This window comes from Strigops habroptila, chromosome 4, assembly GCF_004027225.2.
Source record: "Strigops habroptila isolate Jane chromosome 4, bStrHab1.2.pri, whole genome shotgun sequence".
Classification (NCBI taxonomy): Eukaryota; Metazoa; Chordata; class Aves; order Psittaciformes; family Psittacidae; genus Strigops; species Strigops habroptila.
In genome coordinates, this window is record NC_046358.1 from 55,144,069 (window position 1) to 55,162,222 (window position 18,154).

At 38.9% G+C, this 18,154-nt stretch overlaps 1 protein-coding gene across 9 annotated transcripts in view; it reads left to right on the forward strand.

The window, feature by feature from the left end:
- The window catches only part of TUB (TUB bipartite transcription factor), a 159,201-nt gene that overhangs the window by 128,445 nt on the left and 12,602 nt on the right, over positions 1–18,154 (forward strand). For 5 of the 9 annotated variants that reach the window (XM_030482910.1, XM_030482911.1, XM_030482917.1 and 2 more), the window contains 6 exons: positions 8,008–8,175; positions 11,636–11,707; positions 12,641–12,762; positions 13,648–13,839; positions 14,380–14,492; positions 15,690–15,804. In XM_030482910.1, coding sequence (XP_030338770.1) covers positions 8,008–8,175; positions 11,636–11,707; positions 12,641–12,762; positions 13,648–13,839; positions 14,380–14,492; positions 15,690–15,804 — 782 coding nt within the window. The remainder of the gene's footprint in view (positions 1–8,007; positions 8,176–11,635; positions 11,708–12,640; positions 12,763–13,647; positions 13,840–14,379; positions 14,493–15,689; positions 15,805–18,154) is intronic. The other 4 variants (XM_030482914.1, XM_030482915.1, XM_030482919.1 and 1 more) reach the window with 1 other exon arrangement.

Consider the following 18,154-nt stretch of genomic DNA (forward strand, 5'->3'; position numbering starts at 1 on the left):
ATGTAGAGCTGATTGTGCCTCTCGAGTTAGGGGTCACTGCATTTTGTAATTCTGTGATGGGTAGTATGGTATTTAGATTTTTTTCCCCCCTATATCTGTGATTATTACTGGTATTTCATTATTAATGGAGGTATCCAGTATACGCTGTGCCTGTTTTTAAAAAGAAACATCACTTTGGTGATACAGAGCCTGTAAATGCAGTAAATTTAGGACGTTTTATAGTAACTTAGCTCATTAAACTGGTATTTCTGAAAGCTTCGGTCTCCCAGTTTGTTGTTTGACATAGTATTCAGTATTGGAAAAAAACCCAAACAAAATGTAACGAGTTATTATGAATATGCTTGTCTTTCCAGTGGAAACAGTGGATTAAATTCTGGTTTGGTTTGTGATGCTAGTCAGGAGTGACTAAAGCTATTACTGAACAGGATTGTTGGATGGTTCAACAGAAAAATAATGCAAACAAGTAAAAACAGTTGCGGCAGGAACCTATGAAAAGTATTCATCCTGCATAGTATTACAAATACAAAACCACAGCATCTTCACATATCAAATACCTTGATGATTCTTTAAAAATTGAAATTCATGAAAGTATTACAGGTGCATAGTGGTGTGGGGTTTTTTGTTTGGTTGTTTTTTCTCACCAATATATGTTTGTGAAGAAATTAATAAATATACTGGATAAAATACTTTTTTTTGCCTATGTGCAATGAATGGAGCAAAAACAGATCAGGAAGATAAAATGGAACCTTTAAAAAGACCCAGCAAATCTGCAAACCAGGAGTTAATTTCTGTTAAGAAAATTCAGGAATCATTCTGTGAAAAGTTATTGTTCTGGTTTTTTCTTCCTAGCACTCTTGTACTTAGAGCATGTAAATACATTGTACAAAACCCCTACTTTGAACTGCACTGGTTCACTCAATGCCCTGGGCATTAAGATTTTTGTCATTGAAATCAGAAATCTAATGAGTTTAAAATGTTCAAACAAATTATACCTTCACAGCAATTTTTTTTTAATGTTGTACATTAAATGTATATATAGTATGTTGGGTATTCCCTGCTGTCTTTATGAGAGCCAGAAAGCAAGCGAGCTGCTTTGACACACACATCACTTTTTCTGCCAGGATGGCTATTTCATGTTTTGATTTGGTTTGCTGCTTCTGTGTTTCTGTTCTTTCTTTCACGCTTGTCTGTCTGTTTTGATTTGTGCCTCCTGTTCCATTTTTATATGTAACAAGCAACTACATTAACGCTGGCTGCCTAAGAAAGCAGGACCATTTGTTGGATACTTATAATTTCTCACTGTAACACTTCCATTCTGACAGGGGGAGGGAAGTTCATGTAGATTTATCTTGGCTTCCCTGTGCATTAAAGAGAAAGGGCAGGAGGAACAATAAAAGAGTTTCCACCAAGAAAAGTCCAGTTATTTCTAGATCTGACAACCCTTTCAGGCTGTGCTTTGGCAACACATGGACTTGATTGTGAAGAAGTCATTTTAGCCTCCTCAGGGTAGAGATTTATGAAAGCACAGTTCCTGACACCATTTTTTAGATTTCATCACAGTGAATGTAGAGCTTGGTGCTCAAGCACTTGCTTTTTAGTGACTTGATCTGGTGTTATCAATAGTCCTTCTTTTGATGGAAGTTTGGGCTCAATCACCTCCAAAGGTCCTTTCCTAAAAAACTTTCTATTTGCCCCTTGTCCCTATAAACAAATCTCTTTGTGATTTTGCAGTTGCTTTAACCCATATCAGTGGATGAACAGCCCACATGAGAACAGGCATATACTGGGAAATGGCTTGCAAAATATTGACGGCTACAATGTACTTAAGGTTATTCAGTCCTAAAAAATAGACTAAAAAAAATTCTTTCTCCACCCTTTAAACATTCTGTTTTTTCAGTAAATTCCTTTTGAGGAGAGTTTCACCCAACAGTGATAGAAAGAGATTATTTTTTTTTTTTAAGCAATAGAGTTCTAAATTTCTAGAAGATGAAATTTCATGATATTTCATTCTAACTGTTCTATTAGAGCTTCCTAAGCAGTCATTCTGAGAAAGAACCTTTTTCAGTTATTGATTTGTGCAATACTAGTTTCTTGTACCACTGTTCTGGAAAGAAATGTTATTATACTCAGCAGTCACACTTCTTGATAAATGCAGATTTTAAAAAAACCTATAATCAACTGCTGTTTTGTCTTTTTAATTTAAAATGCAGATCACTTGAGACAATAAAAGCAGAAGCTGGGTTTGCTTTAAGCCAAGTTCTTTAAGGAGCAGAAACTCTATTTGGTCTTGTGTCAGTCTGGTAAGAACAGATTTCTCTGAAGACAGACCCCCTGTCTTTGACCTTGGAGTAGGCCAACCAGCCTTTGAAGGGTGATGCTGCCATCCCTCGTTGGAGGAGGAGCTGCTCTGAAGTGTTCTTGAAGAGTAATTGCAATTGCAGCATTGCTGCTGGCCTCAGCCTTGAGTGTTATTCACGTGGGTATGACTTCTGTGACAGACCAGTGGCTAATCTAACCTGGTATCTAGTGTGCTTGCATTTGCTGTCAGCTTGGTTCTAGAGGAAGGACATACTTGTTGTAGAACCCTTATTGTATGTAACTGACGTCAGAAAATGTGGCTTGACATTTTCTCTGCTTCCAGAGAACTCCCGCCTGACCTCAGTCAACTCTTCAGATCTGATCTGCAAAGGGTTCAAGCATATTAAAACTTCGTCTGTGAGCAATATGCCAGACTTCACATGTTGAATTTGTGTCTTAAGTGTTTTATAAAATGAGAACAAGAATTTTTGTATATCTTGCTGTTCCTCATTTGTAAAGTAGGGACAGAAATACTTGTTCTCTGTGCTATGTTCCTTTCCTGATATGTAATCTCATTTGCTGTTCAGTCACTGAGCAAAATTAGTTCTCTCTGATGTATGATACTTTCTTTTTAGTTTCTTTCTTAGTTTGCAAATGTCCTGTGAAGAAATTATTCATTTATTCTAACAGTTATTCTCAAGTAATTTAGAAATCTTTCTTTTCATGGTGTCCTAGGAGCATTAAAGACTTTCTGTAAGTAATCAGTTAATCATTCTTTCCTGTACTTAAAAGTTCATGTAAAAGAAGCAAGAGGAAATAACATTTGCTGAAAATCTTTTCACAGCAAAATGTTTGCATGTATAAATACATGCAGAGAGGAACATGGTGTGTATAAATACAATTAGATTCTTTTCCTGCAAGATCCAATTTCTAGGGATTCATGTTGTATATAGTCAGATACTTAAATAATGTTCTGAAGAGCTGACTCACCACGCTTATGCCTGTAATTCGCTGCTGGGTAGTTTGTCACATATTTACTCTGTAACTAATATTTTCAAGCTACCACTGTGCATCATGTACTACTGTCAGCAAAATCTTTCCTCATGTTTGGTCTTGTGCTGATCTATCATCAGTGGTGGCCGCATACATCAGCTGCCTCTCTTTAGTTTCCCTGGTCATACATAGCCTGGTAGCATGTAGTCGTTTCCTCCTATTTGACATTGTCCCTCCACCCCTTAAAAATTTTCAATGCTCTCTCTTAATCTTGAGTAATGAAATAATAAAAATTGCAATTCTGGCCTATCCTCTTCAATTTTCTTATTCTGCTGTAGTATTAGAGTGCCATTAGACTCTCATTACTTTGAGAATTTCTCTGGTGCAGTGTCTGGAAATGCTTAATTTCTGTCCAGGTTTGAGGGGAAGTTCCACTTAGACTTACTGTGTTACAGATTCTAGGTTTAGACAGGACTATTCAAGAGACTGATCTAAGCTTTGAGTTCAGCATGACTAGGCCCTTATTTTACCACTTGCAAATAGAGTTAGGAAGTGTATTTCTTTTCTGCAAAATAATTTTGAAGATTGTGAAGCTGAAATAAGAGTGCATAAGACTCAAAGGAGTACCCAGAGCTGCGCTTGTAATGGTCTACTAGTGCTATTGTGAGGAAAAAAAACCCACCCCAAACCAGCCTTTAGATCTATAGGGTCAAGGAGCGGGGATATACTTTAGGATATAAAGACTCCATCCCATGTAGCCTGTACTTACTTACTTTGTCAGGAAGAAATTTGATAACTGCATCTAGTAGAACTGAGATGGCTCACCTATGTTTATTTTAGCGTCTATCTATAGGACATATGAAAAAGGTTGGAAGCTATTCAGCAGAAAGCTGATGGGGATCCAGGATAGAGAAATGAATGCTTGGTGACATTCCATAAAGAGATTTCCTTTAATTGCAGGATTGGAGCAGTAAAACAAGCTCTTGACTTCATATCCTTGAAATGTATTGTCATTACTAAATCCAGTGAGACTGAATGGATTTGGGGTTGTTGGTCCATCCTTTAGAAGCTGAAGTTTCAAACAGGTATAATGACGTATCATAAAATGCACAAAAGTTTAGATTTGTTTCTTGTGCATCAAAAAGACTAAGCAAAATTTTGCCACTTTATTCCTTTCCCAAGACTTTCAGTAGCAGTTCTCTTCTTTATTTTCCCCATACCTTTTTCTCTCTCCCCTTATTCCAGGCCTGGATCTTGTGATTTTTTGTGTGTAGATAGTTAACATTTTGTGTGTTTAAACTAAAAGAAAAAAAATCCTATCAAAAAATTCCGTACCTGAGATCAAAATTAAGTGCATGTCCACCTAATGTATTTTGAATTTCTCACAATTTAGATTAATTCAGGTTATAAAAACATTCTACAAGGTAGCTTAGATTACCAGCTTTTAAGAGCATGATACTGTCTATTTATAAATACTGTCTAGATGATTTTAAGTGCTAACAGAATATAGGCTTTGATAAATAGTAGTTTATAGGATGGAAATGCCAGTGAATGCCAATTTTCTGTTGCTTTTTTTTTCACTATCTCTCTGTTTTCGTTTCTCGGTCTCATCCAAGACATCACCGTGTCAAAGTTTACCAGAAGGCCGTTACTGAAGGGACTGGTGTTCTAGGGGTTGTTTCAAGTCTTCCTATTTCCTCCCTGCCCTCCTTCACAGTTGCCTCTCAAAAATTCCTTTTTCTTCTTAGCAGGTATTCAAGGACATCTCTCTCAGGCTTTTTTCTATTGTATTTTTCAGAAAAGCTGTAGAAAATGCTGACTGTAGCAATAAGGACTTTCTTTCTTGGCACAGCCTGCTCAGCTTCTTTGCCTCTTTTGACCATGTCCTTAAACTGGGAAACTTATAACTATAGACATGAATGGTTTGTTTTATTGCACAGTGAACTGTCTTTCCAGTAAGTGGGTAGAAAGGAATCACAAGGTAAAGAAAGTGAGAACATAGGGAGAGATCCACCTTGAGTATCACAATTACACAAGCTTGGAAGTGTTTTCAGACAATAAGTGATGGTAAAGCTGCCTTTTGAACTACGACTTACAAAAATACACTTAGATCTTGTGATACAGAAAAAAGAAACATGTATGTATGTTTGCATTTAATACCATTTTACACATCTGCATATAGCAACCAAGATGTGTTCACACACAAATATTAAATAGTTAACGCTGGATTTGCCACAGACCATCTACAGTATTCTAATGCAGTGGAGGTTCTTTTTTTTTTTTTCTCCTTTCTGTCTCGCTGCGTCTTTCATTCCCTTAAATGGGGTTGCCAGTGGAACCATTCATAATGCTTAATAACACACACTACCAGTCATGCACTCTTCAGAACACTGAAATTGATTTTTCTTCTCTAAAAGTGTGACCTGCCAGTGTAGCCTTTGTCCTAATGCCTAGTAATACGTGATGTTCCTGACAGCACGGGATGTGAGTGCAGATGTTCTGCAGGCATCAGAAAAAAGCAGCCTCAGTGCAGCGTCTTAACGCTGTTGAAGGCATTTCATTTGCTGCAGATCAGTGTCTGTTTTGAAGAATAAGATGGTTTGTTCCTTTTGAAATGGCTTCTTAAAATGAGGTTTGTGTTGGCTGAAGCTAAATAATGGGCTAGATAAATATGCATGAGGTATGAGTGTTTTGTTAAACTGATGGATGCTTAATACTTTTGAAATTCAGAGTATTGAGGTAAGAACGTAACTTTAAGCAGCCACTTTAATGATAATGGTTAATGTGGTTAAAGCTGTTAAAAATACCACTGTGGATCTGAGCAGCTGTCTGTCTGTTCTAGAGCACCTTTGCTGTAGTGCTTATCCTGAGATTTTAAGAAAAATGCTATTCTGTTCACTGCTATATTATATATGCAACACAGGAAATTATACTGTTCATTCTGCATCACACAGAGCTTCTGTGTGAAATCATCATCCTACCAAGATGAGAGAAATATTTTCATGGAATTTATTTAGTCCTTCATGATTAGGTAGACAGATTGTTTATGTGTTGCAAGTTGTTGTTAGTTTTATTGTAAGTAAATCAGAATTTACAGGGTTGGTGCAGAAACTGCTAGATAAGGGTGTGTGTGATGTAGATGAGTCAATAGTTCCTTGTGGTCTTGAACTCTGTGAATTTAATGTTACTGCAGTCATAGAATCATAGAATAGTTAGGGTTGGAAAGGACTTAAGATCACCTAGTTCCAACCCCCCTGCCATGGGCAGGGACACCTTGCACTAAACCATGTCACCCAAGGCTCTGTCCAGCCTGGCCTTGAACACCACCAAGGATGGAGCATTCACAACTTCCAATGTTGGACTGCGTCCTGTTAGGTAGTTGCACAGCTAGCGCTGTTCCTGAGGGTGTGGGCCACTCTCTTTTCCACTTGTGCTTTGTGCTGTAGTGACAGTGTGAGCAAGTATGGAGAGTACAGTGAAGCATGCTAAATATATAATCCAGTTGTCTTTTAATGCAAGTTGACAGCTGCTGGCAGAGCGGGTTGAAATGGTACTCTTGGAGACTTCTGCTACAGATCACACTGAAAAAAATCCCAATCCCTACAGCTCCTTCTTACAGGATTTATTTAGCTCTGTTTGGTGTGAGAAGCACCAAATTCTTTTACTGAACTAGCTCTCTGTAATGCTTGTTAATTCTCCACCATGTTGCTTGCTTTTTAACAAAGTATTTCAGAACAGCAACAGTGTACAGGCTGATGTTATTTACGATATCTGTCCATGATAATATTAGCATTTTTCCTGGTGCAAATGTGCATTTTTATATAGCTAACATAGTAATATTTGCCAGCACTAAGTCTTAACCAAGAGCTGAAGTACATTTGCAATCAGATGTTTTAACTTGCTGTCTTAAAGAAAAAAAATGAAGTTAACTTGCGGTAAGAACACACCCTGCCCCATATTTTCATTTTCTGTCTTTAGAGGTGATTTACAGCTGTAAGGAAGTAGTTTCTTTCTGGCTGTCATCAGAAGCCACAGAATTGCAGCATGAAGCTGTAAGGCGCCTCTGGGGACTCTGGGCAACCTCAGAGGGGGTTTCTCAGGACCATGTCCATCTCAGAGGATGGAGGTGCCAATGAATATGTATTGTCTTCTTTATAGTTTAACTCTGATGTTTTAACTGTATAGGAATTTACTAACTCAGCAGGCATATTTAGGCTTGTTAACATGCTGCTCTTCCTGTTGTATACACTGCTAGATACACTTGTGAGTTGTCCAGGTTTCTGAAACTTTGAAGCATTGTTTCATAACAACAGTGTTGTTTATTAGGGGACGTGGCATAACCTGGGACTCAGTCATATGTGTTTCTGGACCAGTTGTGTGTCCTTATGAAATCTGCATCTGTTTTCTTGATCCTCTCCAGTGAATTTATTTTCTGCTTAGTTTTCAGTGTTTCTGGTGCATGGGTGGGTGTGCTTTAGGGGTGAGGCAGGCAACAGCGAAATCCAGTTCACCTCGTGGAGATTCTCTAGTGCAGTGTGTGGGAAGTAAGATATTTGCCTTGGAGGCTAGTTTAGTCTTGTTTAAGTCTAGAAATGTTACTGAATGTGAACTTCTGATCTCTGATTCTTAGAAAAGATGCTTTTTGTGAGTAAGCAATTCTCTTTTCAGTAACTCCTTGACACAAAGACAACTGAGGCTTTTGATGTTGTCTGACAGGGATTGATGGCCCAGCTGCTTTTCAAGATGATGTTCAGAAGATAGGAAGTCAGGTGCAAATTCTTACTGTTGGACAGTCTAGCCATGATGAAGATGATGGAGAGAAAACAGCTAGTGGCCAACAACAGCAAAGCAAACAAGATCTTAGAACAGCAATGCAGAAAAAAGGTAAGTAGCCAAAGCTGCCTTCATGTTCTCATTGCTTGCTTGATGTACGTTGACTCCTTTTCTTCTTCTCATTCTCAGCCCTAGCCTAAGCAGAGATTGTTACTCTGTGTTTCTTCTCCTAAGAGCTTGTTAGGCTCTATTCTATTATCTAAAAAAAAAAAATAATGTTCTCTCTTGTGCCAAGGAACAAGAGCTCTCCAGGCTTTCAGAGATGTGCTTTCCCATCTGCAGTGCAGTGCTGTTATTAAGGTACCAGGCAGATGCTAATGCTCATATCCACCTGCTCACATTTTTATATTGTACAACTCTGGAAATCACATACTCAAGGGTTAAGCAGGATAGCAGCAGAATAGCCACATTCAAACTAGAATATTAATTTTAGTTGTGTTGTCAGTTAAATATTGTTCATGTTTTTATAACGTGTGTTTGTGCTTGCGAGGTGAAAATTACAGTGCTGTGTATTCTGCAGCATTTCTCATGCGTAGTCCCCAAATGTTCTGGAATTTTTGTTTTGTTTTGGTTTGGGGTTTTTTTTTTTTTTCCTAGAGGCATGCATGATTTGGGAGATAGATTGTGTATGTACACATTCATGCATTTGTGCCTTCCTTCCTGTGCTGTTATTAGCTCTCATTAGACATTAACTGTAGGAAAGAAAAAAATTCCCAAAATCCTCACAAAGCTTTTTCTGAAGGCTTTTGCTTTGGAGTTGTTCTTCTTCAGCGTGCAGCTTTTGAAGCAAAGATGGCTCAAGCCAAGAGTGCTCTGAGGCTTTAAGAATAAACTCTTTGTGTATAAAGAGCAAAATGTAAGTACAAACTTGACTCATCTAGAATAGACTATTCATACCTAAATGCCCGCCTCTTGTCTGCAGAGCAGTTCTCATTAAGATTCATTTTTTCTGGGACGTTACTCTGCAGATGTGAGCAATTTCAACTGAAATGGGCAGCTTTTCTCCAAGTGTGGTATTTCCTGGGCATTTGAGTCCGAGGGATTTTGGGCATGACTAACAAGTTCTGATCTGTGTGATGATTGTGTTGCCTTAAACCGTGGCTCAGAATATTTAATCATCAGGCACACTACTAAAGCTGATTGATTTAAAAACTATGAACAGACTTCTCAAATTAGGTCAGAGCACTCAGATTTTTACGCTAGGGGACATTTTTTTTTTTTGATGTTTTTTTCCAGGATATGTTTTTATTCTCCCCAATTTTTTGTTGATTTTTTAATAGAAGTAGTGGATGGATGTTTTCATTTTGATTTGGTTTTGTTTTGCTTTGTTGCTCCATATTCTTAAATATATGGTATGATGTTTTTTTTGCCAGGTCTGAGTATACTCCTGATCAGACACTGCTAAGAGTGACCACCAGTATGCTTCAAGTCAGGGGGGAGGCACTTTTTAAATATGGGAATGCTGAGGTTTACTCATTTTTATTAAAAACAGAGCTGTGCTCTGTGAGACACAAACGAAAGGTATTAAGACTGCAACTAGCAGCACATCCATACAATATTTTTACTATGTATGTTTTGCCACTTGATACCAGCAGAGAAGGCTTGTTAGAAAGGTTTGAGTATCCCAGTATTCGTGGGAAACTTTATGTAGAGCTAGGGCTTTTCATGTGGGTTTCCACTGCCACTTCACTGCTTGTGGCATGTCCTTACTGGCATGTCCCCATTGGTCTGAAAAGCATTTAGAATTATTGTCTTCCACCAGTCCTTCTCTTGAATGGAATAGGAGCAAAAGGAGGACAACACAGGCACAATGGGGAAGACCAGATTTGCATAGCCCCAGTTTGGGCCCATGCTGCTCTTTGACACTAACTTTGTGGAGAGAAGCCTCTCTCAGCATGTCTCTGCTTCCCCAGCAAGTTAAGTTCTGTCACAAGACAAGAAGCTATAGGCTACCCAAGTGTGAAAAGAAAAGAAAATGCCAAATGTTTTATTTGATTTCTCCATCTGTTGGAAATTGCCATACTAGAATCATTTTCTTCTTGCAGGAAGAGTATTTGTCCTTTTGATTTCCAAAGTCTTAATATGTAGAGTTCTTCTGTGGCAAATGAGTCACTAGGACAGAGACAGACTTCCATAAGTTCTAACAGTGAATAACTAACCCTTAGTCTTCACATTTATCGGATTCCAGTATGTCTCTGTAAAGAGTTGGAATGAGCAATTTGGTCTTAGTTCTTCTTTGCCGCCTGAATTTACAATTGTTTTGAGATTTAGGGAACAAATACATTTGATTTCTGAGTTCGAAAAGGAGCTCTCTGAAGCATTCTTCCCCACAGATCACGAATGCAGACTTTTCTAAGGCCGGCACGGAATTTTCACCACCAAAATATTGGTGGTGAAATAGGGAGCATGGATGTAGAAATAAACTAAGGAATAATGCTTGTGATCAATGTTTGTGATTAATAATGAGTGAGTTCTACAAGCTTCAAAATATCTGTTGACCCGTGAACTCAGGCCTCCCTTGCATAAGCAGATCTTATTGAAACTTCTTGCTGTCTTGCTGGGGGGTGTATGTCCAGACTGGAGGAAATGAAGAAACTAATAACAAGACCATTCATGGTGCAGCTGAATGGAACACAAGCATTGCATATGCTTCTGTTTTACTTTTATCCACTTGCTCTTACCACTCTGATGTTGTTTCATAATCCAGTGTGCATCTGGTGTCAAAAGCTATCTTAAAGGGATGTGCATCAGAGTTATTGGAAGCAGTAATAACGTAAAAACTATTTAAAAACCTTTTTTCATGTCTCTTTTTTTCTCATTCCATTCCAAAATTTGAACTGAAGAAAACCATTACTGATATTCTCTCTAATGTTCATATTTCTCTACATTAGTTTGGTTCAATCTCTGCTTGTTGCAGACCAAGCTCGTATTGCGAAAGACTAACTGACATGAAAGTCCCGATGTGTATCCCTGGAAGTCCCAGAAGAACAGTTTAGAAAGCCTGAGAAAGGTGATGAGGACACAGTAGGCACAGGGGTATAGGTAGAGTTTATGCAATCTGAATATGAGTCTGAATACTTCAATGTTACTGAATCAATATTTGTGTAGGATCTGTGTATATCACTTGTGTCTATCATCAGGTTTATTTTTTTGTGTGTTAGAATTCAGAAGTAAGCTGAAAACCTACCGTGCAGATCACATCGTGCACAGAAGGTTTTGTGGCACAGCAGTTTAGCGTGGATGATGTTTTCTGAAGCTTCACAGTGTGATCCAGGGCTTTTTGACTTCATTCACAGTACTAAAAAAGAAGGTCATAGAAGGTATAAACAGGTAGAAGGTGAATTATAATTGTGCAGAAAGAGAAAATCTCCATAACTGAGAATTCAGGCAGCAGCATTATGGCCCTATGCACTAAGCCTTTAGCCCTGTGTGGAGTCCTGTTGGCAAGTTAGACTTGTTCACTCAATTAAGGGTTCACACAATCAAGCCCATGGATTTTTTCCTTTCCCAGATCCCCATGCAAATACATCCTGGTCCTCTTCAACCTCCCAGTCCAGTCTTGTCGCGCTGGATCATGTTCCTGGTAAGTATAGAAGGAAAAAGTTAATTATGCCCATGCTGCTTGGCTCTGGAAATCTTTGCATTTCATTTATCCTTCTGCATTGGGCTTTCCAATAGTGGCAATTCTGGAGCAAGTGTTTCCTTTTGTTTGTTTGTTTGTGTTTTGTTTGATTTAGCAAAAAATGTTGTGTAGTTAGCCTGTAATGTGTGGAATGTAGAGTTTGAACCTGAATAGAGGATGGCTTCATCTGCATGATACTCCTTGAAAAACTTGGCTTGGCAAATGTCCCACCATTGACACTTTCTGCTGCTAAGTCCTATTTGATGTTCAAAGTTGTATTTCCCTTTGAAATCTCTGAAGTTTTGAATTCTTGTAAAGTCAAATTTTCAAGTGCTGTAAGGCAGTTCCTTTGGCCCAGGCTGATACTGGTTTTTATGTGAAATAAATATGCATGAGAACATTTCCTTGATGTGAGTGTTTCTTCTCAGTCTAAGATCTGCTCTTCATCAGATCACATAGGAATAGTTAAAAGTATGCTGTAGAAGGGCTCGTATTTTAATTGTTAAGGTTTCCAAGTGGCTGTGATAGGTTGTCCACTCAACTCCAATTTCAGGTTTAAGATTTTGTGTTGTGTTTGAAGTACTTGAGTGGATGAAGGAGATCTGAATTTAATTCCTAACTGGATATTGCTCCTGTATCTCTGGGTAACTCAGTCCTCTCTGTAGAATGGAAACTATATTTCCTTTCTCATTTGCTGAAATGTTTTGGCTTCTCAGGGAAGGTACTGTCTCACCCGTGTATTTGTACACTGCCTCGCACAGTAAATCCTCTCTCACACACCCTCTCTCACCTGTGAGCCTGAGGGTGCAACAGTATAATACATGATGCTTTACAGCAAGTATAGACAGCTTTAATGTATTAATATTTCATATAAGTGTGCTGCTTTCTCCTCAGGCATTTCAAGCAGCATGAATTTTGATGAGGAAGAAGATGAGGAAGATGAAGACAGCTCCAGTTCTTCACAGTTAAACAGTAATACCCGGCCTGGTTCTGCCACGAGCAAGAAATCCAATAAGGTGAGGAGTGAGTGCCAAAGAAAGATCATGCAGGCTGCTATGTACTGCATGATTTCAGAGTGCAGTCACAATAGGCCCGGCTTTCTTGTTTCGGTTTTAATATGCGCTAGAGTATCTCCAAGGTGATTTACTGTTACAGCTCTCAGGGTTCACAAGAGCAAGCAATGAAAATAATGACTGGAGAAAATAATAGCAAATATTGTCTGAACTTGAATGAAGAGAGAGGTAAACAGTAAATATTTACCTTTCTACCTCTTGCAGGTGCTCAGAAAGACCTTTTGTTTCTGTTGCCTATTTCTGAACATTTTGCCACCCTGTTCTTGCTGCTACTATTCGAACAAAATAAGACTTGGGCTTGTTCAAATATTCTAAATCACAAGCTCTTGCTAAACCAGTTGATGGTGCCCCATTCTTTTATATACTGCACTGACTTCACATCTCTGTTATATCTCTATCTAGTTAACCTGTCTCTCCCTATTTCTTCCTTTCACCAATGGCCATCACTGTACTTGGGTATGGCCTTTCTGAAAAAAGAAGTATGGTGAGATGGGAAGGTGTGAGCCAGGTTTTGCTTTGTTAACATTACAGCACTCTGCCAGTGCAGCCACCCCATTCTGCTTTGCCAGATGTATCTGTATGCTGAGCACCAGTGGTGCAGGGAACTGCTCCCTGGGCCTTTGGTGGTCAGGAGCTTGACTGATTGGAGGAGATTCATCCTAAGCTTGGTAAGCTGCCTTCAAGGCTGCTGAGGAATCAGAATGAAGAAGACAGTATGTCCATTGTTCTTATTGTTTTAATGTGCAGCTTCTATCAAATGTCATTCCTTTGGACCTATAACCTTGTAAATGAAAGTTGAGGAAACCTGAGTTTTGCTTACTGTTCTAGGAAGCGGCCTCAGCCCCCAGTCCTTCCACAAATGAGCCTCTTATAGATGTCGATGACCTGGAGGAATTTGCCATAAGACCTGCTCCACAGGGTGCCACTGTCAAATGCAGAATCACAAGAGACAAGAAGGGAATGGACCGAGGGATGTACCCTACTTATTACCTCCACTTGGAAAGGGAGCATGGTAAAAAGGTCATAAAATAACTTGAATGGCATACCAGTTGCACCTCAATATAAAAAAAAAAAATAAAAAATTAAAAGTCTGAAGAAGTCTTACTAAGAAAATATAATCTTGTATTTTAAATATATTTTCACTTGAACTGAGGTCTGCCCTACCGTCTTCCAAAAGCAAAACAATAGTATCACTTTGTTCTACTGCCTTTCTTCGTACGTCAAATCTTTGGCCTTATATAATCCCTGTATGGCACCTTTATGGGACAGTCAGCATTTGGGGTTCTCTGCATTCTGTGGCCTGAAAAACATCTATTTTCAATTCAGTTGAAAGAGACAGAGCAACTTAGAATGAAACATTTAACAAAATAGATATAATTTAATTATTTAAATCATAAATAATGAACTGAGTGGTTGAGAAGTCACTTTCCAGATTTTCTGTTACTTCACAAATGATGCTGGAAGGCAGAAAAATTGCCTATGATTTCCTTATGTCAAAGCAGGAAGTGGTGTGTGCTAACTCCTTTGGCATTCTAGAATATGTTTTTTTGCACTGCTCAGGTGTTTCTGTTAGCTGGAAGGAAACGAAAGAAGAGTAAAACCTCTAATTACCTCATCTCTATAGACCCAACTGACCTGTCTCGGGGTGGAGAGAGTTTTATTGGAAAACTGAGGTAAACACTAATACATCTAAGAATTTTCTTTATATAATGTAAAGTTCATTTGAAATTAAGAAGCCTGTAAGCCACTATGACCTTTTAATTAGAGGCTTGACTGTATCATGTGATAACAGTCTTAAAGTTCGCCAGTATCCAAGGCATGTTTTCAAAACATCTCAAGTACTTACAAGATCACATTTTATTAAAAATTGACAGGATTGAAGCTCTTAAAAGCTCAAAGGCGAGGTTCTCAAGGGGGTACGAGTGCAACTTATCTTAATGAGATTTTCAGGAGTGCATGAGTAGCTTGTGTCTAGCCCGTAATTATATAAATACCTTGGAATGGAAGTTCTGTCTGTTACACAATCTGAAAATCTCTTCAGTTTTGCCTGTTTCTTAAGATCCTAATTAGAGTTGTTTATTGGTCTAGTTGTTTATTGTTTATTCAACCCTCCGTGGCAGGGGGGTTGAAATCAGATGATCTTTAAGGTCCCTTCCAACCCAAACTATTCTGTGATTCTGTGAAGTAGTGGAATTCTTTTAGAACCATGTTTCTTTCCTGTCTTGTCACCCCATCATACATCAGTCTGTTGCTGACACCTACGTGGAGCCTGTCAGTGTATGTTTAGATTGTCTGTGCCTGGGGGGAGGGGCTGTGCTGTTAATGGCCGCTTGCCTGCGTGGATCTTGGAACTTCATGTGCTACTTACTGCAGTACAGACACAGAATGAGGATAATGTGGTTTTAGTATATTCTAAGTTATATTTTGCGCTCCTTGGTGTGATTTCCATTTAAATAGGGAAGATTGATCTTATTTAAAACTTTATGAAAATACTCTCTGTATTCTAATAGAGTTAGTAACAAAGCAGATAGATAGTTTTGTAGAGAGTAAGCATGTTTTAAAATCCAAGCAAACAAACAAAATGACTCCACCTGTTTCTTTATTGCTTTCTTGAATTTACTGCTTCGCAAGGTGTTAGGAGAAGTCTCTGGTGTAATGATAAAGGACCTGTAGTATACTTTGCTGTACTGTACCTTTACATTTTTGTTACGTCCTTTAATCCAGGAGTTGATACGTAGTTGGGATAGAATTAACAGTTATTTGTACTTGATATTATCTGTCTTTCCTTTGGGGCTACAGTGCAGTAAAGGATAGATGTCTCAGGCAGCATTACTGACAAACGGTGATTGGATTTTCCATTTTTTTGATAGATCAAATCTTATGGGAACTAAGTTTACAGTTTATGACAATGGAGTAAATCCAATGAAAACAACATCAAGCCTGGAGGCGAGTATCCTGCGTCAGGAGCTAGCTGCTATTTGTTATGTAAGTACTGCTCACAGGCAAAATATGCAAGAAGGGCAGATCAGTTTCTGAAATAGCACACTGAATTTCCTTCTCACTTATGATTATGTAAATCACCATTCATACTTAGATGTAATCAAACAGCTGCTCTTCACTAGAGAAACCAGGAAATTCAGTGGAAAGTAGAGGTGAAAAAAGTTGTGCACAGAACCAGGTTGCCTGGTTCTCACTTCTGGTCAGAAGGTGAGAAGCTTTTACATAACTCTCTGGAAGAGGTAGGATGCTTGACAGCCTACAGTCATCATCTGAGAGAGTCTCCTGAACTGGAAAGAGTTGTGCATGTCGAATCACTGCGCTGAAGTCTGATCACTTACAATGGCATTTTGGAGGAGGACTCTGATCCAAAACACAAGTAGCTGAACAGCTAGGTCTGCAGCATTTTCTGAGAGACTGGGATAAGAACTTCTAAAACTTTTTACCTGAGAAAAACCCAAACAAACCCTAAACAAAATCCAAAATTCAATTTTATAAGACAAACCAGCCTCTTATAGGATAGTAAATAGCATTTGTCAGGAACAACACAGACAGTCAAGACTTGAAATACAGTTGCTGTTGTTTTCATGATGACTGGATGACTGTTTTGGTGAGAGTATTCTGGCTGTCCAGAAATCTCTGGGCCCAAGAAACTCTTCCAGTCAAAATGGGTATGTACACTGCTACAGAAAGATTTCTGTTTTCACAAATCAACAGCTTCTGACAAAAATACCCAAGAACCGCTTTTGTGAAAAGCTCCTGCCCAGCTCCAATCAAGGATGCCTGGAAATCCATCAGATTGAGATCCAGCACATATGCAGAGAATGCGTTCCTGGAAAGGGCAGCTTCAGGTTGTTGGGAGCAATGCCTCTGGCAGATTTTGGCACGTGAAAAGGAAAGCAGAGAGCTATCCTTCCCATGCAAAGTGCTGAGAGCACTGGAGGGTGGCTGACGCATTCTTTTCCTGCTGCTTAGGATGCAGGTTTTCTGTGAATGTAGCGTAAATAGCGCGTTTGGTCACATGTGCTGTTATTCAAGCACATGGTCTGCAGTTGCAGAAAGACAGAAGACATACAGATACATATCCCTCCATTGCTGCTGAATTTGAAACTCTCTGACAATTTCAGAAAATCCAGCTAACAGGGTTTAACAAGAGTGTCCAGAATCTGATGTTAGTTTAGTTTAGAGGCAGAACCTAGGAGACCTTACACGTTTAATAAGTGTAATTTTACTGGTTTATGTAGGAGGGCGCTCCCTGGAGCCAGGCAACTAATCTCCTGGTGGAAACTGGAAATGCAAGGAGGAAAAAACCTAAACCCAGCAGTTTAAAAAAAAAAGTTATACATTGAACAATTTAGACATTGCTTGTTTAAGTCAAAAACAACGACATTTGAACCATTAATGTTACCAAATAAAAGCCTCAATTGGGGTCAGCAGAGGTGATTAGAAGTGTGAGTGTTGGAAAGAATAGAACCATGGCCACTGTTTGGAGAACGTGGCTAAGATAAGCTGCTTTCATATGTCTATTTTGAGATCAGCAGTTTAAAACTTGTACATTTGTATAAGAGAATGATTTGTTCCATTGATATTTTGATACTCATGAAGAATGGCAGCAGGCTTGCAGGTGTGCTGTGGCCAGAGGACAAAAAGAAACTGGAATGATATTTCATTACTAGCCAGTCTTGCTAAAGCGAGATCATTTGAGAGCACTCCTGAAACATCTGTGTCCTAAGGTAAACTTTTAATTCCTGCCTAGAGATTTTTCCTGCAGCAAAACCTATAACAAACAATACTTTGAAAGCACCACTATGCCTCTCACTGTCTGTCAGCACAACCAGTCAGCTACCCACCCAGAGAGGAAGCTGTACCCACTTCCGCCAACTTACTGAGCCTGACCTGCTGAATTATCTCCACAGGTCTATTTTATAAGGCAGAAGCTGCTGATGCATCTATTGTTAACTGTGGGATAAATGTATCAAGAACTCTCATTGTGGAGCTCACCTTAGGGCATGTTTCAGGCAACAGGAATAAAATTAGTGCAAAGACCAAGTTTTGCCAGGTGCTGTAAACCATTTTTACTCTCCCTGCTGGTGGCAGGCTAGCTTATTAGTAAACCTACAGCAGCACCTAATGGCTGATTTCAGAATCACGAGGCAAAATTTATCAAGAAGCAGTGAGGTGTGACTACCATTTGTATCAGGGTTTTCTGTGGTGGGTTCCTTTATATCCATAGTCTCTCACAACTCAGTTTGCATCAGATTCTGCAGGCAGGGAGCTCTGCTAATATGCTGGAGTGTGACTCAGGTTTCAGCAGAGCAATAAAACTGTGAGTTTCTAC